The 23,021-nt window shown below is 39.2% G+C and overlaps 1 protein-coding gene and 1 non-coding gene across 3 annotated transcripts in view; both read right to left on the reverse strand.

Annotated features, from left to right (window-relative positions):
• The window catches only part of Ranbp9 (RAN binding protein 9), a 91,609-nt gene that overhangs the window by 14,114 nt on the left and 54,474 nt on the right, over nucleotides 1-23,021 (reverse strand). For both annotated transcript variants that reach the window (XM_006972819.3, XM_076573239.1), the window contains exons 5-12: nucleotides 22,548-22,570; nucleotides 17,133-17,317; nucleotides 14,560-14,672; nucleotides 12,998-13,106; nucleotides 11,046-11,236; nucleotides 7,967-8,111; nucleotides 4,417-4,538; nucleotides 2,725-2,876 (exon numbers count right to left, since the gene is read on the reverse strand). In XM_006972819.3, coding sequence (XP_006972881.2) covers nucleotides 2,725-2,876; nucleotides 4,417-4,538; nucleotides 7,967-8,111; nucleotides 11,046-11,236; nucleotides 12,998-13,106; nucleotides 14,560-14,672; nucleotides 17,133-17,317; nucleotides 22,548-22,570 — 1,040 coding nt within the window. The remainder of the gene's footprint in view (nucleotides 1-2,724; nucleotides 2,877-4,416; nucleotides 4,539-7,966; nucleotides 8,112-11,045; nucleotides 11,237-12,997; nucleotides 13,107-14,559; nucleotides 14,673-17,132; nucleotides 17,318-22,547; nucleotides 22,571-23,021) is intronic.
• Nucleotides 17,868-17,969, reverse strand: LOC121829870 (U6 spliceosomal RNA). The gene has a single exon (XR_006072936.1). It is a non-coding gene; the product is annotated as a U6 spliceosomal RNA (small nuclear RNA).

The raw sequence follows: 23,021 nt of genomic DNA on the forward strand, positions 1-23,021 counted from the left end.
ACTGCTCTTCCAGAGGTCCTGAGTTCAATTCCCAGCAACCACATGGTGGCTCACAACCATCCATAATGAGATCTGGTGCCCTCTTCTGGTGTGCAGACATACACATAGACAGAACACTGTACACATAATAAATAAATAAATCTTTAAAAAAAAAAAGAAAGAAAAAAAGAAAAGCTGGGCATGGTGGCGTATCTCTTTAATCCCAGCACTTGGGAGGCAGAGACAGGTGGATCTTTCTAAGTTAGAGGCCAGCTTACTCTGAGTTCCAGGACAGCCAGGGCTGTAACTCAGAGAAACACTGTCTCAAAAAAATAAAGACTTGGTCCCCGTGTAAAAGTGAAGTCATTGGAAGGTGATTGGACCATGAGTGGCATTCCAACATGGGGCCGGAATTTCCACATAAGACCTAATAAAGCTTAAAACAAACAAACAAACAAACAAACAAAAAAAAAAACACCCCACAAAAACAACCAAATGCAACTTTCTGATAACCGCTTTCTTTTTCTTGGGTGGGCTCAATACTAACTTGCTAGCTGCTAGCAAGTGCAGGTCTTTTAAGAGGCCCTGCTAGCAAACACTTAAATGGGGTTCATGAGCAGCAGGTAGCATGCTATTTGGTGGCAGCATGGACCCACTTCCCAGAGCTGGCACACTAACATGGCTCCCACTAATACCTCTACCATGAAGCTAAGCTCTCAGGGATCAAGTGGGAGGAGCCAGCTGCCAATGCCAGGCGCTAAGCCGAACCATGCTAGAAACTAATATAACAGTTTAAGATTCGTCTCATGCGATTAAAAACAACACAGATCCTCAGTAAAGACAGATCCAGTCAGACAGCTTCAAGGCTGTTGGCTAAGACGGTCCAGCCGCACAAACTACTCTAGCCAAGACTTAACAATTATCCTGATTTTCTAAAGGTTCCCCAAAAGATACCAGTACCCACAGACACCAGGAAGTAGTCTAGAGAATGATGCCCACATTCCCAAGAGATAGGGTATGGGTGGGTTTTGGTCGTTCAATGGATTATGGATGTTTTTCACTATTTAGGAGGGTTGGTTACAAGATGTTATTGGTAGTGGTCAGAAAAAAAAAACTGAACAAAGGAGATTAGATTCAGAGATCTTGTTCTGAAAAGAAAAGGGAAGATATATAAATAACAGGGTAAAAAAGTAGATTACTGAATCTACTTTTAACTAAAAAAGCCAACTACTAGTCTTAAATATTTTACATTGGTATGGATTTTGGTTTATTAATACAAATTTAAAGTTTTTTTGCTGTATTATATGTATGTTTCTACTCCTGTTTGGGGTACTGTGCTTATGTAACTCACTTAAAAAGGGTAATGTATAGTTAAAAAGACAGGTTAGTAGTTACTCATCTATAATAATCAAACTTGTAGTCATATTAGTTATGTTTTCAAGGTTAAACAGATATAGTTAGATAGATGGTCTTCAAACACTTCAACTACAGAACATGACATTTAAAATGTTTTATAACGTAAAACCAGTGAGACATACATGCTCCTGGCAGCACCAATTTACTTCAGATAAGATAATGGATATCAAAGAAATTCCATATGGAGATGGCAAAAGCTAGCCATCTGGGCAAAGAAACTGGATCAGCAAGGTGCAAAAAAGCAACTGCCAAACTTTGCCAAGACAAGGTAGGACAGTTCTTCAAAATTCCCCGCTTCCCAAAAAGGTCTGTCAGATATACCAGGCCTGTAGGCCAAAGTTGGATGCCCCAACATTACAGAAGAACCTAGGGTGACTGTCCAGGTAGCCAGATGTTCCTGTCATTAGGTAACATTTCACCCTTCTGGGGTCTTTGATGGAGATAAAGACTATAGAATCACAGATAAAGCTTTCCTTAGTTATGATAAAAGGTAAATTAGGTATAAAACTTTAGAATTACAAAAATAAGTAAGAGTATTTTCTCTAAATTTGCCAAATAAAAATGGACTGGATATTGTAACTGTAATTCTTGCTTAATAATTGTTCTTGCTGTGTATAATTTTACTATGTTCATGTTAAAACCTTCCTTTTTAATTAGACAAAAAGGGGGAAATGTGAAATATTCCTTTACACTGTGTGAATATCTGTTGCTGTGATAGGATTAATAGAGAAGCTGACTGGCCAATGGTTGGACAGGATAAGGTTATGTGGGTGAACCAGACAGATTAAGGACACTGGGAAGAGGAAGGGTAGAATCTGAGGGGTTCTGAGCCTGAGGAAATAGGAGGTGTAAGATGAAAGAGAGGTAATACCACATGGCAGAACATAGATGAATATAAATGGGTTAATTTAAGTTGTACGAGTTAGCTAGTAACAAGCCTGAACTATTGCTTGAGCATTTAAAATTAATATTAATTAATATTAGGTCTCTGTGTTGGTTATTTGGGAACTGGCGGGCAGGAAAGAAAAGTCCACCGACACATGAGGGCTCTAACTCCATCAATGCATTGATCTGACATAATGGAAACTGGAGAATGTGGAGCCTACTTGGAAGGAATGCATTACTGGAGGCTTGCCTGCAAGAAGTATAGTTTGCTCCTCACCCCATCCTTTCCCTGTTAGCCTTGCTCTACTGAGTTCCCTGCCATGAGGTTCTGTCTCTCCACAGACCCAGGAACAACGGAGGCAGGTGGAACAGACTGAAACCTCTAGAATGGGGAGCTAAATACCCCCCCCCCATGTTATCACGGAAAGCAAGTGACATTCTTACCTTCAGCATTTTTTTATTGGCCGTGTTCTTGCCACATTCTCTCCTCAGCTGTTCACTCATGGCTTGTAGCTCTCGGCCAAAGTGGATCATTCTTTCTATGGCAGCCTGACTTCCTCCACATAGCTGGCGTCTTAATTGACTGGAGTCAACTTCTATAAATAAAACAAATGGCCATTTCACTACTTATTGAATGGGAAACAATGGGAAAAAGTGAGAATACAATTTTTTAATGTAATATTTTGTATATTCTTTAGTATCTACTTTTTAGTAGTTCATCTAAACAGATATATGTATATTCGTGAGACAAGGTCTTGTCAGGCTGGCCTTGGCCTCCCATGTGCTAGAGTTGCAGGGTATGTACCACCATGCCTGGCTGCTACAGAGATTCAAAATTGTTTTATATGGAACTTTATAACTCAAAGCTACACTTTATCTGTCTCAAGAGACTGGGATCCAACATTCAGTGCAGCCAAGAGGCAAGGATCTTTCAGTGTTTGCATGGAAAATTAAGTGGAACTACTCCCTAAAACTATATGAAACAACATGAGAGAGGAGACTGGGGCGGGGGGGTATGAGAATTTGAAACACAGTAGTTCTCTCTCAGGTTTTAACAGAAAAAATAGGAAACAGATAAAATAAAATGTTGATATTATATCTTACTAATGAAAAAAACTAACTACACTATTAAGGAAAATGTTACCTTTAGAAGTATTTTCTATTATATATTGTTAATTAATACTCAATAATTGACAACACTGTATGCATAAATATCACAATGAACAGCATTCATATGATGATCAAGAACGGCTAACGCTTACAAAGTACTTGATATAATTAGTTTTTCACAGATGAACTCATCTGCTCTTCACAATGACCTAGAAGATTCATTTTATCCATTTTACAGATGAGAAAGCTGAGGCACAGAGCAGTTAAGTATTCTGTCTGAGGCCACGCAGTTAGTAAGTGGCAGTTGCAGCTTTCAAGTCCAGGTAAATCTGGCTCTAGAACTCTCGCTCTTACCAGTGTGTTTCTGTGTCTCAAGATACAGAGGGTCTCCCATCCGCAGGAAAGACTAACTAGGCTAGGCTGTCCCTTAAGCAACTTCAGTGATTAAATTTCAGTCTCAAAATACAAAGAAGTCTAATACTGAAGCGAATTCCACAAATAATTTATAAGCTTCAATCATTTTCATTGTTTGATAAGGATGTCTGCTGACCATCTAACTCTATAGACATTATCAACAATAAAGTAAAGGGAGGCATTCAAATGCATCATTAAAGTGTTGTTTTAAAATGGGAGAAGCCACACCTAGAAACAGCACTATGCATGTCATATGCTTGCATTTAATGGATTTAAGAGATTCAGTTGAACTGAAATTTACAACCTAATTTCTACCCATTTGGTCTTACTGACTACAAAATGAGTGCAAAAATGTTTTCTATTCCCAGCCTTCACCCCCGAGGTAGTGAAGTGCACGGGATATCACCAGAGCTGAGCCAGGAAGGCTGGCACTTCCCCTCAGGAGCCCAGAGGTGCCCGCTCTCTCCATCAAGCCATGCTCATAAAGAGTTAAGTGAGATGTTTCATCTTTGAAATCTGGCTTATGCTTAGCTGTAAATCAGTCCAAGTAAAAACATAACCTTGTAGCCACCATTTTTTTTTTTTTTTAAATGTAAGAAATATCACGCAGACCCATTTCGGTGTCACAGTCTTCCATCTCGTGGTCATGTTTAGAGCTACCGTTTAGGAAACCATTGGATGAAGTTTCTCCAACTCCATTGGAGTAGTGATCTGTTTCCATGTCTACGTCATTACTGAAAATGAAAAAACAAACCTAATTATAGAAATCAGTTTAAGAGAAGTTACTACACAACTATGTAGCCTATAAAAAACTAATTTTCATAAGACGATAGCAATCTGCAAATGAGGTAAATGAGGTTAAATCTCAAATGTATCAAAGCACACACATAACTGATCTTTAACAAACCTGAACTCCCAGAGATGAAGGCACAGAGGCACATGTACAAGAGTGTAGTGACTCTTATGACTTTCCATAATATGGAAAAATCATGCTTTGGCATTATATTTATTTTTCAAACTCAGACCTGTACTTCCTTCTTATTCCTGAGTCTTCCTGAGACAACCCTCTCCACTGCCCCCAAGAGTCATTTCCAGCACTTAAAGGAGAAGCTTTGCTCTCCAAACCGATAAACCTGGCTCAGAGAACCCAGTACACTGCTTCCCTGTCCTTATTTGTTTACTTCTAGACTTTTTACAAGTCTCTAGACTTTTCCATATCTACATTACTGATACTTTGTTTTAGTCTCTGTCCTCACTATTTAAAAATATGCTCTCTAAAGTAACTAATAAAAAAACAAAACAAAATCCAAACTACTGTGGCTTATCAGCTTCCAGCTTCTAAGATCTAAACAGCACTACGACTCTCCAGATTATCTTGTTGGCCAGTGACTCTAAGGGACCTATCAAATCTTCACTTTGATTTTTATTTTAATGGGATCTACATGGCCCGGGCCTTGAACTTGCAATCCCCCTGCCTCCACCTTCTAAGTAGCTGAAATCTCAGGTGTGCACCACCATGTCCAGCTCAACCAAGTTGTATTTTTCAACAGTAGCCAGACAGCTTCTGGACAGGTTCTCACGCTTGCTCATCCTGCAATGTATCAACACCTTAGTGCTCCCTACATGCCCTTTCAGATCCCCCCCGACTTAAAGAGACAATCAATACTCTAGTCGTCAGATGGGTCCTATGAAGAGTTAAGCAACACTTAACCCAGAAGTGGATGACTGGTGAAAATTTAGGAAACACGAGAAAAGGGCATTTCTCATCATAAAAGGAAAATATATTCATTGCAAGAAAAAACAAAACAAAACCCAACAACAAAGAATCTAAACTCTAGTACAGATAACCCACTAGTTAAGAGCTGTGAGCATGTGACTCGAGGTGTGCACACACACATTACACACCCACACTCACGCCCGCTTCCTGTGCAACAGTCTATAAGGTAAAGACAGACCTGGGAGATGAGGCGAGGGATTCAGGACTATAGAACAGACTGATTCAATATGAAAAAGTCTGTTTATCAGAGAAATCTAACAAGAAAATAAACAAGATTTAAACTTTAAAATCCTCACTGTCACAGCTTTTAAATTATATAAGCTTTTAAAGATTTCGAACAATCCAATTTTGTATTGGAGGCATTCATTTATTCACGCATCAACTCACACTTATTTTACAAAGCCTTGAGGCCTGTCAGTGATGGGACACTAAGGATATTATACCACTCTCCAAGAGTAAATGGCCTGTGCTCAGTTAGTTCATGTATCCCAGAGTGGTCTCCATCAGTGCTATGTAGAATGTTAATCTTAAGGAGCATGTGGTGTGGCAGTACAAAGCAAGGACAATGAGGTAACATCTAGGTCACCTACCAGAGGTTAACACCTGGACTCGGGTCTTAAGGTCAGAACAGGAAGGAATGAGTGGGTAGAGCATTCAGACAGTGGTAGGGAAAAGCACAAGTCCCTAAGTCAGAAATCCCGGTAAGAACTTTCACCTCTGCAACTTACTACCCAATTGGTGACCTTAAAAAATAGCATTTACTTTCTGATAATCAGCTATACATCTGTAAAATGGTTTAAACAGTCAATTCCAACTTTACTGACTTCACAATATTGGTGCAGAATAGTCATTACCCAAATACAAATACTTCTTACTGGTTAGCAATTTAAAAAGCTAAGTTTGTTGTCTTTTCCTTCTCTCCTGCAAAGGAGGATGTTGTATCATCAACCCTGCAGCTAAGCAAGAACAGGTTTACTGTGCAACTTCCTGTCAAGAGGATAGCATCTAAGATAAAGTGCCACAGACCAACAGCAATCTTACCTCCAAACAGAAGCAGGACTCTCTGTCAACAATGAAAACACCAACTATAAAGTTCTAATTAACATTTACATTTTCTAATCAGAATTTGTTTATTTTATTTTCTAATAGGTCAACTTCACTGTGAACGAGTCCCCATCCTCCTCCAGCAGTTCTTTTTCCTACTGTTCTCAGGCTTCTGTGCCCAACCCCTCATATCCTGTACCATATACTATTACCTTTTAAGATTTCTGTCATGGGATAAGATAACCCAGAAATTTCAGTCAATCTCCAAATTTTCAAATATAATTTTTAAAATGACTCCTTTCTGCAGAATCAAATTTGCTATAAGATTCCATGAGAACAGCTGGTTCTCCTTCACAAAGAAATTTAGAACACTGCTTGAAAATGCAATGTTTCTGGTTCTAGTTGCAGGACCAAGTCAGTATGAACCCGGTTCAAATGCTACATCACTGGGCAGGCTGAATACACATAAATTTCTCTTGGATGCTTGTATTCAAGTGATTATACTGCATGGATTTAAAAATGCATGAATGTTAAATCTGAGTGTGTCAAGGTCCATAGTATATACATTAGGATCTATCTTTCTAATCTTTTTTTTTTTTTTTTTTTTTTTTTGGTTTTTTTCGAGACAGGGTTTCTCTGTGTAGCTTTGCGCCTTTCCTGGAGCTCACTTGGTAGCCCAGGCTGGCCTCGAACTCACAGAGATCCTCCTGGCTCTGCCTCCCGAGTGCTGGGATTAAAGGCGTGCGCCACCACGCCCGGCATTGTTTGTTTGTTTTGTTTTTTTGTTTTTTGTTTTTTCGAGACAGGGTTTCTCTGTGTAGTTTTGCGCCTTTCCTGGAACTCACTTGGTAGCCCAGGCTGGCCTCGAACTCATAGAGATCCGCCTGCCTCTGCCTCCCAAGTGCTGGGATTAAAGGCGTGCGCCACCACCGCCAGGCTCTATCTTTCTAATCTTAGAAGTCAGACAACATAGCCAGCGGCATGTTTGGTATGTACCCAACAGTCCCCAATGTTCCTGTCATGCTAATGGCAGATTCTCCTGTTAGCATCTGCACTTCACTGCACTGCATTTGGGAGGAGAACAATGCACACAACCCAACATCTGCCCTTAAACCCTCCTGGAGAAGAACACAGTAGGAAAAGGAAGAGCTAAGAAGAGCTCTGCACACAAGGAAGTTAAAAACCTACAGGAAATAGTCTCTACCCTTTTACTTTCTAGGAGCTCAGAGCGGCAGGCCCCAGTGTGGATCACACAAGTTCTTCAAACATTATCAATGAAGATGGCATCTATGCCCTTGGCCGTTTCAACTAATATAAAAGTTAGGGAAATCACTTTATTACCTGGTGAAGTTATTAACTTGCTGTGACCTTGACACATTGATACTGTTAAGCTCTGGTACATTCAAACTGGATAACTGGTGTTTACTATGGCAATATGATTGATGTGCTTTATTTGATATTACACCATTGCTACAACTTTCAAAACCTGAGAAGAAAGCAGAAAAAAATACCACATAGAAACAAACAACAATTTGATTAGGTTGTAAATAATACTTTTAAATTTTATACTTCTAAAATGTAGGAAAGCCAATGGGGTATTTAAATAGTTTCTTTTTTGAGCCTGATAGTGTATTAAGACTCATTGTAAACTATTATTTTCTCCGAGTTTAATTACAGATCTTATTTAATCCCCACAATAACTTGTGAGGGCCCTACAGTGTTTGTAACAAGGACAAATTATGAGAACTGGGTTAATGATTTCATTGTAGTGCTAACATTGAACATTCTTATAAAAACCTAGATGGTCCAACCTATCTAGGCAATGTGGGGTAGCCTATACCTCCTAGGCTACAAATCTGGACAGCATGTTACTATACTACATGATATAAGAAATCATAATATTGGGCTGGAGAGATGGCTCAGCAGTTAAGAGCTCTAGCTGCTCTTGTAGAAGACCTGGACTCAATTTCCAGCACTGACATGGTATTGCATAGCCATCTATACTTCTAGTTTCAAGGGGATCCAACATCCTCTTTTGGCCTCTCCTGCCAATGCACACATGTGGTGCACAAGCATCCATACATGCAAACAAAACACCCATAAAGAAATCATAATACAATGGTATATGTTTGTTTATTTTGGCATAGAAATGATTACAATAAAAAATATGTGATTTTGTGATATTTTTTTGCTCCATCATGACTACATGGGGCCACTTTGCATAGTTTGTCACTGACAAAAAGGTCATCATGTGGCATGTTATAATCACCATCTTTTATATATGAATACACCAACTGTCTGCTATTCAAGAGTTGTGGTGGCTGAGATACAGACGGGACAGTGAGTCAAAAAGACTGAAGTACAGCAGTACGGACTGCAGGGAAGAAGAGGTGTGACTTGATGGGGAGTAAACGATCCCATCCTTAGCTCTGCTCGATGAAGATAAATACAGGGTTAGCAGACTGACGAGCTGGTAGGATGGCAGATAAGGAGGAAAATAAAGAAGCAGAACGGAGAGGGGTAAAATAAAGATTTTTTTTTCTAAAGAATTATGGGGTATGTGTGTATGCTTTGGGAATGACCAGAATCTTTAACGCTGAATCAGTGGATATTACTGAAGAGCTTCTCAGAGTTCATCACTGAAATGACTTACAAAACAATGCCAACTGGAAGACAAAGTCAAGTGCAAGTTTGAAGATACTGTCTTCTTAATTCAAAAAGACCCAAGGAAGTTTGCTAGAGCTGACGACAGACTCACTATGAGTGCCGAATTCAAACTGGCTAAAAAAGTTTTTGGATCTTGATACAACAATTTCTGAAATTATGGCATTTTCTGTGGAAACCATATATTATACCTGTTTTCTACAGTAAAGTCCTAATAGATGCAATCAAAGAGGTCTTCAGTTTTAGATTTCTAACCTTAGCCTTTAGCAGCCTGCCCTATCTGGCCACATTTGAACTGCTTCCTGAGTTTTAATGACTAAACCCAAGTTAAAGTACTGTACATCATGCAGTTCCAGACGTAAAGGGTAAAGTCGGGTTTATGCTTTAGGCAGACTGAATTACAAGCTATGTACAGTAGGTGCATAATATGTGAGATCTAAATGTCCTTTTTACTTTATCAAAGTTGAGGCTCATGCTCTATGTAGCTGAAGGTTTTAAATAACACTGGCCTGAGAGGTCATTAAAGATAATGACTAGTTTGTTTCCTTTAAGGAACCAAGTTTTAGTAAGAAATATTTATCTGTCTTAATAGATCCTTTGTTTTAATAGTCTTTTCAAAAGAACAGTGTTTGTAATCCCAGCACTCGGGAGTTCGAGGCCAGCCTGGGCTACCAAGTGAGTTCCAGGAAAGGCACAAAGCTACACAGAGAAACCCTGCCTCGAAAAACCAAAAAAGAACAATGTTTGTTTTTTGTTTTTGTAAAGAAACTAAGTTTTATGTTAGGACTTCTGTGCTGAGGAGCCTTTTGATTGAAAACCTTTTGGGGCTTATAAATGCTTTCAGTAGCAAGAATGGCAGGACAAGCATTGGGGTGGTGATTTATTGACATAACTTTAAGTACTTTCACTGTGGAAATATATACTTGAATAAACGCATATGTGGCTATACAAACCACTCTTGTAGTTCAGGATTTGCAGGCTGTGTGTATTTAGCTTATTACATTAAGTTATTATTGTATTTAGCTTATAATAAGGATTAAAACTGTATTTAAAGAGGTCAGTCTTTGTGAAACTTGTTGGTGCTTCTTAACATCTCTAAATCAGTACCTGGGGAAATACTACTTGTTTAATCCACTAACACTAAAGGACTAAATAATGAATTAAACACCAACAAAAATAAAGCGAAATACACAGAGCTAAGAGCTCCTGTTGGGAAACAGAATTAAAGAGATAGGCAAAGAGAGAAGAATGAAGAGGATTAGAAAAAGGTCTGTAGAAGTAACGGCAAGAAAGCCAACAGAGAGAGTTGGAATTACGACAGCACCAAGAGCCAGAGTGTGAGTAGTAAATGCGCTGAAAAAGGAACAGGAAAGAAAATAAACTTGCAAAAAAAAAAAAAAGAAAAAAAAAAAGGCAGGAATGAGTCAAGAGAGATAAGAGGCCAGAGAGGCTTGATAACTGGTGGGACAGCATAGCCAGATGATTTTAAATCCATACTTTATGAAATATGATTTTTTATTGTCAATGGGTTTAGTGGCAGCTCATTTTGAATGATGACATTTATTTATGAAGATCTATTAATAATCTCAGTTCCTTATGATACTTCTTGGTGCTAATATCATATCAATCTTTTTTTATGCAAAACATGACACTATACATATACAACCGAAAAAAAGGAACAACAATGTATAGATGAAAAATTGTTTTAGGACTCAAAATGACATAAAGAGTAAAAGTTTCAAAGATTGTGTCTCACCAGAAAAATGTGCAGTACTGCTTTTGCCTGGTGCTAAACTGTGGATACTCATTCCGTGGCTGGGACTCATGCTTGGACTACTAAAAGGCCGAGGACTGACGGGGTAACTGTCTTGAGATTTTGGACTTCGGCCTCCCAAACACCGCACTTCACTATCTGTACCATTCACCATTTCTATAAATTGACGTACTCTGAAAGAAAAAAGAAAGTTTACGTAGGCATAATCATCAAATCTGTATATAGCTATAAAATTAAAACAGACCGCATTTTCAAACTTAAAATTAGTATTTTTCTTGGTATCATATCAAGTGAGTTATGTAAAATGAGATTTTAGATATACGTGTACCTGGAGAGGTACAAAGCACAGCCTTCTCCCGGCCCTTCCTTACCCCAGGCTGCATTACCAACCTCTTAGACAAAATGGGCCTCAGATGGCTTTTACTGTGAGGCAAAATAATTGACAATTGACTTATAAAGACTTTCTTTTGCTTTGAAGATTGAATTCCTAAGCTCAGTAACATCCAAATTTCTTTCTGATACAGGGCTCACTTTTGTAGCCCCGGCTGGCCTGGAACTTGTTATGTGTAGACCAGACTGGCCTTGAAGTCTTAGAGATCCACCTGCTTCTGTCTTATGAGTATGTACCCCAACACCCCACACATTCAACTTTCTTTTTTTTCAGTTTTTTGAGACAGGGTTTCTCTGTGTAGCTTTGCGCCTTTCCTGGAACTCACTCTGTAGTCCAGGCTGGCCTCGAACTCACAGAGATCCGCCTGCCTCTGCCTCCCGAGGTTTTTTGTTTTTAAGATTTGTTTATTTATTATGTATACAGTGTTCTGCCTGCATGTATGCCTGCCGGCCAGAAGGGGACACCAGATCTCATTGCAGATGGTTGTGAGGCACCATGTGGTTGTTGGGAATTGAACTCAGAACCTTTGGAAGAATAGCCAATACTCTTAACCTCTGAGTCATCTCTCCAGCCCCACATTCAACTTTCTTAAACAACAAAGATTCATTAGAAACTTTTAAATGCCAAATCAGGATGTCTATAAGCTAAAAAGCAGAAAGCAAATGTTGATGATATGTAAAGATTGGAACCCTTCTACTCCGTAGAAAGAAATCAAAGGATGTACCAAGGAAGGATGCACAGGAAGGCCTCAAATGTTCAACACAGCCATGAAGCAGCAATGCCACTTTGGGGCATACAATCCAAGAATTGAAAGCTAGGACTTAAGCAGATACTCATACACTTGTGTGCACAGCAGAGTTATTCACAATGGCGGGGACAGAAGCAACCCCAGCACCCATCAGCAGACAGAAGAACAGACAACATGCAGTGCATCTGCACACTGGCATCGCCAGCCTTCCAAATCAAGAAACATTCTGGCACACGCTCCAACACAGACGGACCTAAGGATATGCTAAGTAACTAAGCAGGTCACAAAACAACCAATAATGAGAGCTCTGAGCAAGCAAGCAAGGGAGAAGCTAGTGTTTAATGGGCAGGATGCACAAAATACCTAAGTGTACTTAAACATATAAGAATACACGTAAGGATGGGCAAAACAGTAATTTTTATGTATATTTTACTATAACTTTTCAATATATCCATTGAGTTATTCAGGTACCTTTCAGGAGAAAACTGAGATCACTGCCTTCTAAGTTAAGACTTTCACATTTTCAGGGAGAGAATGAATGATAAAAGCAAAGTATTGTATGCTTAGAGATCTTAACACAAAACAGTCTCTGCATTTGTTCACACTTGCTAAGCACCTGTTCTGCCACTGAGCTGAACATCCTCAGCTCTACGTTTTTACAAATATAATATCATTTAGTGCTACATTATAAAAATATATGGAAATACCCAAAACAAAGCAAAACTACAAATCATTAAGATAATTTTGACTACTTAAGATGTGTAACACATAAAGTAACATTTTATTAAAACTCACTTCAATGTGAAAAGGAGATTGGGATTTCTTTCAAGTAAACTTGGGTACAACTGTTGTGTTGTTTCAATGGCTTCTCCCATTCGTCCTGCTAACACCAACTTCTGAATTCCTATTCAGAAAAGAAAGCGGAAATATTAGCTCTACAAAAGCAGACAACCTCAAATCATTCAAGAGAAAAGCAACAGTGAAATCCTCTAAAATAATGGTTGTTAAACTCTCTTTTTCTAAACCTTTCAAGTTTAGATTAGGGAATCCAAGCAAAATTTTAGACATTAAAAATTAAAAAACAAACAAAAAAAAACAAAAAAACAAGCATCTTCAGAGACAACTTTCCAATATCATGAATGAGTAGGTATTATAGGAAAAACATCCACTGAGCAGTATTATATTTCAAACGGTAAGATTTACAAGACTATGATGTAAAGAAATGACACAATGTCTTACTGGGTCTTCTGATTTGGGACTAGAACACCAGACTTTGAAAGGGTCAGAACTTTGCTAAATTAGACACCGAGGACATAGAACACTCAAGTGAGTGACCTCCTCTGCGGAAAGAGCACGCCATGTACTGGAGCATGCTGCGACTGGGGCCACTCTGGCCACCTGACCTACAGTAGGTCCTCTCGACCACCACCTGTTTGTGCTGTTTCCTCTTTCTACTCTTGCCCATTGGGGGGACCTCCTCTGATGGCTAACTTACATCCGCTGTCATTCGGCTCTGCCCTGGTTAAAGCAGTACCAGTGCTGCCCAGCACAAGGCCCTAAGCAATCAATACTTAGGACCAACACTACCTTAAATTTAGGCAGCAAATTAAAAGAAATTTTATTTTCTTTCAAAGAAAAAAATTCTTTCATATACCATCTCTATTTTCTCATCAGGACTCGTACCAAAACAATAAAAGAAAACTTTCTTTATATCAAATGCTTCTATTTCTCAAAACTGAAGAAGGTTGTCCTACCCCACCCTCCACCCACCAGGTGCTGAAACCAAACCCAGAGCATCAGGCTCTATCAACAGCCTCAATCCCAAACCACAGGAAAGCAGTCTTTTTTCCCCGAGACAGGGTTTCTCTGTGTAGTTTTGGTGCCTGTCCTGGATCTCGCTCTGTAGACCAGGCTGGCCTTGAACTCACAGAAATCCACCTGACTCTGCCTCCCAAGTGCTGGGATCAAAGGCGTGCGCCACCACCACCTGGCTGGAAAGCAGTCTTTTAATGGACACATGATAAAGGCATTTCTTTGTAAGGTTTTACAAAATTATTTTTGTATTTAAAACTCTAGTGTAAATTAAAAAAAAATTTTTAAAACTGTCAATGTGGCACAAGGATGAGGCTCAAGGCCAGCCTGGGCTACATGAGACCCTGTCTCAAACCAAAGAGCTCCTCATGCCTGGCACAAAACAAAAAACACTCACAAAAATGAATGGAAATAAATCCAGAGGTATCTGCTTTAAAACAATATATGCAGGAAATTTTTAATTAAAAATTTTTTTTTCTACAAGTTAAAGCAACCAAACTTGTAATTTAAAAATAAGTATTCGCCGTGTACCACGATGTTCTTACTTTGTCTATTCTTAATGGAAGCTAATTCTTCTAGAACAGTCTGGTCTGTAGATCTGGCAAAGGCCTCTGCTGTGGCACAGTACCCATGGTGGACTAAATAAGATGAAACCATTCTTAAAAGAAAAAAAGAAAACACATCTTTTAGTCAGGAGAATACATGCGTCAGGCGACAAGCTTTGTTAACAAAGTCTAACTTGGTATTACAAAATTAATCGATGTCCTTGAAGCCAGGCTCTATGACTTTCAACTTTAAAATAAGTTATCAATAGTCCAAAAAGATAATCTAAAGAAAGACCAAAGGCATTAAGTCATCTCTGGTTTTTGTTTTTTGTTTTTTTTTTTTAATTATTAGATCCCTGTTAACCCCCTGGTTCCTCATTCATTTTTCTATTACTCAATCCTACTAATCATAATTTCTACCTCACCTTAATTATAGATATCCCAGTAACACGTTAGCTAGGTGTAAAAGACCCAGTTTTGAGATACTTGGTGTTCTGGAGTTCCAACTACTTTCTGTGTTCATCAGTCCAATGAGATGGGATCTCAAAGTATGAAGAGAGACACTGATGTTAGCCCAGAGAGAGAAGTGCCCAGAATAAAACCCAAGGTACTAACTAAACAATGAGGAATCAGTCTTGCAGTCAATTTGGTTTTGGACAATGAATTAATTTTGCAAGATTTACAGACAGTGAATATTTCTAAGACAATAATCTTAAGTTTTAAAAAGTCACTAAGTGGTTAAAACAGTTAGTAAAACTGGTAATCTAATAATATTAATAAAAAAAAATCTATTACCTCCAACCACTATCTTCTCTAAAAAATGCCCAAAAAGATTTTCTTAGAATTTTAAACTGAAGAATCTTAAAAGCCATTATGTGTTATCTTTTTTTTTTTTTTTTTTTTTGGTTTTTCGAGACAGGGTTTCTCTGTGTAGCTTTGCGCCTTTCCTGGAACTCACTTGGTAGCCCAGGCTGGCCTCGAACTCACGGAGATCCGCCTGCCTCTGCCTCCCGAGTGCTGGGATTAAAGGCGTGCGCCACCACCGCCCGGCCGTGTTATCTTTTTTTTCCCCCTCCAAGACAAGGTTTCTCTGGTGCCTGTCCTAGATCTCGATCTGTAGACCAGGCTGGCCTCTACAGATCTCAGAGATCTGCCTGGCTCTGCCTCCCGAGTGCTGGGATTAAAGGCATGCGCCACCACGCCTGGCTTAAAAGCAATTATAAAGACACTTTCATGACCATGTCACACTGATGCTATCTCAAAGTCTTAGGTATTTTCTTGGACTAGATTATACAATCAGAATGATTTTAACTTAATGGTATTTAATTTTTGTATACACACTATCTACTTCAAGCTTTAACAACTGTCACTTTATACTAGTGATATCCAGGCACTGTCTCCAGACTTTTGGAGATGTATAGTCTAAAAAAGGTGACTATCATAGGAATTCAATTTTCTTGCTGTTCCTTATGAAATTCTACAAAATAAAACAAATATATAAAGCCACTAAAAAGCTCTTCCTAGTAACAGATTTAACACTTACTTTCTTCTCTGCTGCTGGCCATCCTCCTTTATTATTAATGAATTCAAAGTATTTATGCTGCACTTGGGCTAAATCCATAGTCAAATTGCTCCTTGGTCTTCATTCCCTTTATCTTATCCTAAGTGTCTAATAGTAACTTATATAAAAAAATAGCATTAAAAATAGTTACTAAGGCTTGTTTATTTTTAAAATTACATTTAATAATCGAGTGAGTGTGTAAGTACACACACAGAATGGCACACATGTGGAGGTCAGAGGACAACTTGTAGGAGCTGGTTCTCTCTTCCAGTATGTGGGTTCCAGTAATAGAACTTGGGTGGAAAGGCTTGGTGGCAGGCTATCTTTCTTGCCCAATTTTTAAATTTTAATTTAAGTTTCGAAGCCTTTTGGGTAGAGGACTACAGTTAGATTTTTGGATAGGAACAATTAGAGTCTCCCTGAATTTAAATGCTAAATACAAAGAAGGAGCTCACTCCAATAATTAGAGCCACCCTGCTAACACTTTCACAGAAACTCGCCCTGGAACAGTGCATGCACATCCTGGCTCTACTTCTCCACACTGAGCGTGAGCATCAACCTTCTTTTTCCTCCACGTGTACCTGAACTACTGCTGAGCAAGGTGCTCAAGGTCAGGTCCCTAAGTCAGAGAGCCCCAAACATAAGATCTAGGACACACTTCTAAACTTATCTTTTTTGTCAACATTATTAGAAATCTGACTGTATAATCTAGAGAATTCATTCAGTCATATTACTAAGGTTAACAAAGGAATTAAACTATCTTTATGATCAAGTGTCACTATTTCCTCTATCTAGTTAAGTCAGACAAATACAATTCTGTATGTGCTTAAGTCAACACTATTCTATTTCAACTGGCAAATTACTTTTTGAGAGATTAAAATACAAGCAGTAGTACACACAAATGATTTGGATTTAGACTTCTAGATACATATCTTAGAATCAAAAAAAGAAGAGTTTGCCTTATAAATACTCAGTGTTTAAATTCTGTACATTCAAAATCCCTTGCTCTTACTTTTGTATCATGGTCTGCCATTCTCCTTCTCGATCCCCAATAGGAAACCGGTCTATCTGGGCCTGTATTTTGGTTCTCCATTCCCGCATGTAGTCTTCTATATCAAATACAAAAGGATGTTGCCCAAAATTGGCATCAACCACTTCTCCTGGTGTCTGAAGCCCCACAGTAGGATACAAATTTGGCTGTAAGACAACATATTTCTTTAAATATCTATTGACTGTACACTAAAGACTTCATTATCTTTGCAATGCAAGAATAGAACCATAAATTTACTTCATGAATATTTTTAAATCTCAATCAAAATATTAGTGAAAAATAACTAAAACAACATATTATGTGTTGGATCAAAACTGTTATTTGCTAAACTCTAATTATCAAGAAAATGTAAACAACTAAGATATCCACATGAATGATTCTGAGACCCTGTTGCATAATCCATGTGGCAATGTATTTCTAATATATTAAAAATCTAACCTGTGCTCTTAAGAATGTCATGTAACAGTTACAAAGCTTTAAAATAAACACACAACTCAGGTTTATCCCAGCCTTTATATAAGCTACATGTCTACAAAATATACATTACAGCTAGTTCACAGAAAATACCAGTTACAATTTACTACAATCATTAACAGCACACTTGGAAGCTCTGCCTTTATAAAGACAGTGGTAAAAACTTGCTTTAAGCAAGAGATAGTGTCACCATGGGGATATTTTCTTTTCTTTTCTTTTTTTTTTAATATGGAATGCTTTATGAATTTACGTGTCATCCTTGCACAGGGGCCATGCTAATCTTCTATCATTCCAATTTTAGAGGGTTCTTAATGCAAAATAAAACCTCAAATGTACAATTTCAAAGGAAGAAGAGGCAAATATGAATATTCAACTGAAATGCATTCAAATATACCCTAAGATTTTAAAGTGGAAAAGTCATCAAATGTAAAAAGAAGTAGCTTCAAATACACACATAAAAAAAAAAAAAATGCCAGATTCCTTCTTTTGTTGTTAGTAATCCACTGATGCATCCAAAAAGAGATCACACACTGAGTGTTCACGAAAAGCCAGGTCCACTCATTAGAATTACCTGTGAGGTGCTTGGTGCCGTTTCACAGATGTGCAAGTTAAACAACTTGCTCAGGGTTGCTCTACTACCAACAAGCAACGGCTAACACCACTAGATCAAGTTCTGTCTTTATTCTTGGGACTCCAAACCCTCCCACACCTTAGTACTTGAATTTGGGCCTTGTTTCTTTGCTTTTAATTAGTTATCCCAAGCATGTTCACAACAAACCAAGAGAAATATTAAAAGGGGATAACATGTACAGGAAGATTTTACAAGAGACTGAACGTGTATATTTAAAAATAATTGTTCAACAAGTAACACAAATCAGAAACAAAATAGTATGTCAAAATAAATATGAAGTCTTTCTAGATTATTAAGATACATAGTAAGACAAAGTATTGGTTCTTTTTGGTAGGGAGATATGGTTATGTATGCTATACTTTATTAAGACAAGAGTCTCAGGGTGGCCTTGAACTCCTGACACTTTTCCTGCCTTAACCTTCCAAGTGCTAAGATTATAGGTGTGATCCATCATGCCTAGCTATAACTTCCAATAACCAGCAGAAGAAATTTAAAAAAAATTAAACCTGCTGGGCAGTGGTGGCTCACGCCTTTAATCCCAGCACTCAGGAGGCAGAGGCTGGCGGATCTCTGTGAGTTCAAGGCCAGTCTGGTCTACAGAGTAAGATCCAGGCACCAAAACTACACAGAGAAACCCTGTCTTGGGGGGGGAAAAAAAAAAAAAGGCACTTGTTGCCCTTGCAGAAGACGACCCAGGTTCGGTTCCCAGAAGCAACATGGCAGTCCAAAACTGCCTGTAACTCCAGATCCAGGGGATCGTATATGCCCTTAGAGGCTCTGTGGGCACTAAGCATGTATGTGGTGTGGAGACAGACATGCAGGTAAACCATTAGTACACATAAAATTAAAAATCAATCTCAAATGAGAACAGCTAATGACAAAAAAAAAAAAGGAGTATGTACCCAATTGTGAACTGAATTGGTTTGTTTAAAGTTAAAGACATTTCTCAAACAGATGTGAATTGAGGAAGAAAACATATTTTTTAGAAATGTAAGGTTTAGGAGTTAACACCCAGGAGGCTGGGAAAGGATCACCATAGGTCCCAGACCAGACAGTGAGACATTGTCTCAAACAAACAACAAAAGATGTAAGGTTGTTAGAGCTGTGTGAGCACACTATGACCAATGAACAGCACAACACAGTCAAGAAATTTAAGGCTTTTTTGCAAATATATGCCCTCAGGATTCAATGCTCCAACTAACTCAAAAGAAACTATAGGTAAGGAACATAAAAGTATTCTCTATAAATCCTTTAAGGGAAGACTAGCTTTTCTTTTATCTTGCAGTAGAACAGTAAAGTACAGCATGCAGAAGACCTTGAGAGACACTATATAGGAAACCTCTAAGAAATACCACCACAACTACCTTGCTCAGTAACAATAAAGTTGCATTGTTGCACTATAAATGGGGGGACTCCACACAACACCAAAGTGGGAAAGAAAACCACTAGAAGCAGACAAAAACCATACATGCCTAAAATCAGGTCTGCCTTTGTTAAATGACCACAACTGCACTGCCCAACAAAGAGCCAAGAGAACCACTGTTGCACGGCCCACCCAATGATGGGGTTTAACATGCTTAGAGCCTCAACAAGCAAAATGCCCAGCAACAAAACCCCCTAACTAGTTCCAACTGAATCTTGGGAGTCTTTTTATGACAGACCCTGCAATAGTTAAGGATGCCATCAGCTTACCTACTAGAATTTACCTGCAGGGCTGGGAGACAGCTCTGTGGGTAAGAGAGTTTGCTATAAAATCAAGAGAAACTGAGTTCAAGTCGCCAGTACCCACGTAAGAGCTGAACATGGCTGTGTGTGCCTGTACCAACAGTGCTGGGGGCAGAGACCGGCAGACTGCAGAGCCTCACTGGCTGAGAAACAGTGAGGAGTCTTAGTTCAGTGGGAGCAACAGAGGAAGATGCCCGATCCTCTCCTCCTTTGGCCTCAGCATGTGCATGCCACCCGCACCACGAATGCATCCCCTCACACACAAAATAACTGGCACCTGCATACTTCGCCACCCTGTTTGTCACCACCATAAATGTTATATTCAAAAGCGAATTCCCCCCACTTACACACTTGTTCACTGAAGAACATGGTCACTATAGCAGTTTTCCTCTCTGTATTATATCAACTTTTTTTTCCCTAGCGAATCATTTAACAGCAAAACAGTATTCTGTTAAGTCTAACTTAATGTTTTTTTCCTCTTCATTCCCTTGTCACCACCAGTTACTGCCCTATGTCTCTACTCCCCCTGTAACCACGGTTCTCCACAGTCTCTCCTAAGTCCACTCCTACCACACTTTATCTGCTCTGCCAAAACTTCCTTGTCACTGTCACTGGGGACCCCTACTCTACTCTACTACAGGTCAGCTCTGGTTCTTACATGACAGGCTATATCACAGCACTGACCCAGCCGATGGCTCCTGTGATGTCTGAATGACACTAATGACACCGTCCTCCCAGGCTCGGGCATCTGAACACGTGGTCCCCAGCTAGTGGTACTGTCTGGAGTTTAGGAGAAAGGATGTCACTGGGGGCAAGCTTGGAGAGTCCATGATCTCTCTTCACTTCCAAGTTCTTTCTGCTTCATGTTTGGGGTTGAGTATGTGATCTCCCCACTTCCTGCTCCTGTCGTCATGCCTGCTGCTAGGCTTCCCTGCCATGGTAAGACTCTTAGCCCTCTGGAACGTACGTCAAAACAAATTCTTCCCCAAATCCCCTTTGGTAGTGATGTTTTACCATCTTGGCAAAAGGAAAATAGCGATACAACTCCTTCTCCTTGATTCCTCTCTTCATCAGGCTTTTAGTGTTAACTCATTGTCTTCCTGACCTCACTAACTGCTTCTCAGTTTCTCTTTGATAGTTCCTTATTTTCTCCTAAACTTACCATGTCCTAAAAATCCGTCTACTTCTTTTCTGGGCCAACACATACTTTCATGTTGTTCACACAACCAGTTTTAAGACTTTGACACCTAAATGCCAAATGGCTCCCAAGTTTACAGCAGACAATTCTCTTGAATTCCACCTTACAACTCCAACTCCATACTTGACCATATTGGACTCTTACACCAAACTAACTTACTCACCCCGGCCCCAAACGTCCTAACAAATCCAGGTGTGGTGTCTACTGGGGAGGGAGGCTATGACAGAAGGGCTGACTGTCGGAGCAGTCGCTCAAGCAGAGCTTTGGGGGCAGACGGAACCACATGCAGAGCAGCTGTCCTAAAAAGAAAACGCAGTGCTGGGGTGCAGCTCGCTGCTGAAGCTTCTTCCTAGCAAGCACAGGAATCTAGAGTCTGATCCTCTGACACAAACAATAAGCAAACAAAGAAAACTGTTCTGCACATCACTATCTCCATAGTCCATCCTCTCAGTTCCTCAGGCCTACTATCTTAAGGTCAAGTCCTCTGTAAAGATTACTTATTTATGTGTATTGTATGAATACAAGATTACAGAGGCCAGAAGATGTCAGATCCTGTGGAGCTAGAGTTACAGGGAGTTAGGAGCTGCCTGGCATGGATGCTGGGAACTGAACTCTGGTTCTCTGGAAGAATAGTATGTGTTCTTGGTTGATGAGCCATCTCTTAGGCTGCCAAATCCTGTGTTGGACTCTGCCTGATCACTTTCCTCCCTACTGGCTGAAATACTCTTGCTCTACATATCCACTGACTTTTACTCTGTCAAAAGTCTGCACTCAAGTCCCACTGTGAGCAAAGTGGGCAGCTTCTACAACTCTGTCTTGCCTTTAGCATGTCCTATTTCTCTCCAAAGTACATAAACTCCTTAACATGTCACAATTCACTATTGCATGTGCTTACTCTCTAATCTGGCTGCCAAATGACACCAAAAGCACAGGACCTAACACAGCAGGTCTCCAATATACCTCAGGTGAATGAACAGTTGCAATTGTACAACCTTTTGCCAACATGCTCAAACATAACCAAGAAACACATTTTAAACGAATGCACAGTAACAAAAGAGTGTTTTAGGTCTAGAGGCATAACTCAGTGTAAAGGGGTGCTTATTACAAAGGTGGCCACAGGTCTAATTCAGGAACAATCAAAAAGGGTATTTTGGATAATCTTATGTTGTACAGCAGGATGCCATGCAATTTGAAGCTTAATTTTGGATGCTCCAGAGTGACTATAGAATGGCCCTCTATTTGATGCACAGCACATGCACTTAGTATGTATGAGTAAGACATGTCTCCTAGTTTCTTGTACTTCTTTTAGTTAAAAATGAAAAATGTCTTTCAAAAAATTGTATCTTACCGGTAAGTCGGTGAAAGCAATACCTAAAAAAAAAAAAGAAAGGAAGGTATTAGTGGCATTTTTCAACGACAGATAATAGCAAAAAGCTGAATATCTAACTAAAACAAAGGGAGAGAATAGCAAAGGAACAAGAGGAGGAGGAGAAAGACAAGCCTACTTTTCTCAATAGCACTAATGTCTATCTCGGTGAGTGCTGTCCTACTACAGATCATCAGCCCTACTGGTCACACACACACTGTATTTCTGGGACACTGGCATTAACTACAGAGTTTTGAAATGATCTTAGACAAACCTTCAAGTCACATGAGTGAGAACACTGGTTGTAACAGTGTCAGATTTGGTTGTTCGCCTACAAGCTGTATTACCTACCCAACACTTAATGGCTGTCGAGATTTAGTTTTTACAAAATTTTATGTTGAAGCTCAGATTATAGTGCATGCCTGTAATTCTAGCATTCAGAAGACAGAGGCAAGA

This window comes from Peromyscus maniculatus, chromosome 5 (assembly GCF_049852395.1).
Source record: "Peromyscus maniculatus bairdii isolate BWxNUB_F1_BW_parent chromosome 5, HU_Pman_BW_mat_3.1, whole genome shotgun sequence".
NCBI classification, from domain to species: Eukaryota; Metazoa; Chordata; class Mammalia; order Rodentia; family Cricetidae; genus Peromyscus; species Peromyscus maniculatus.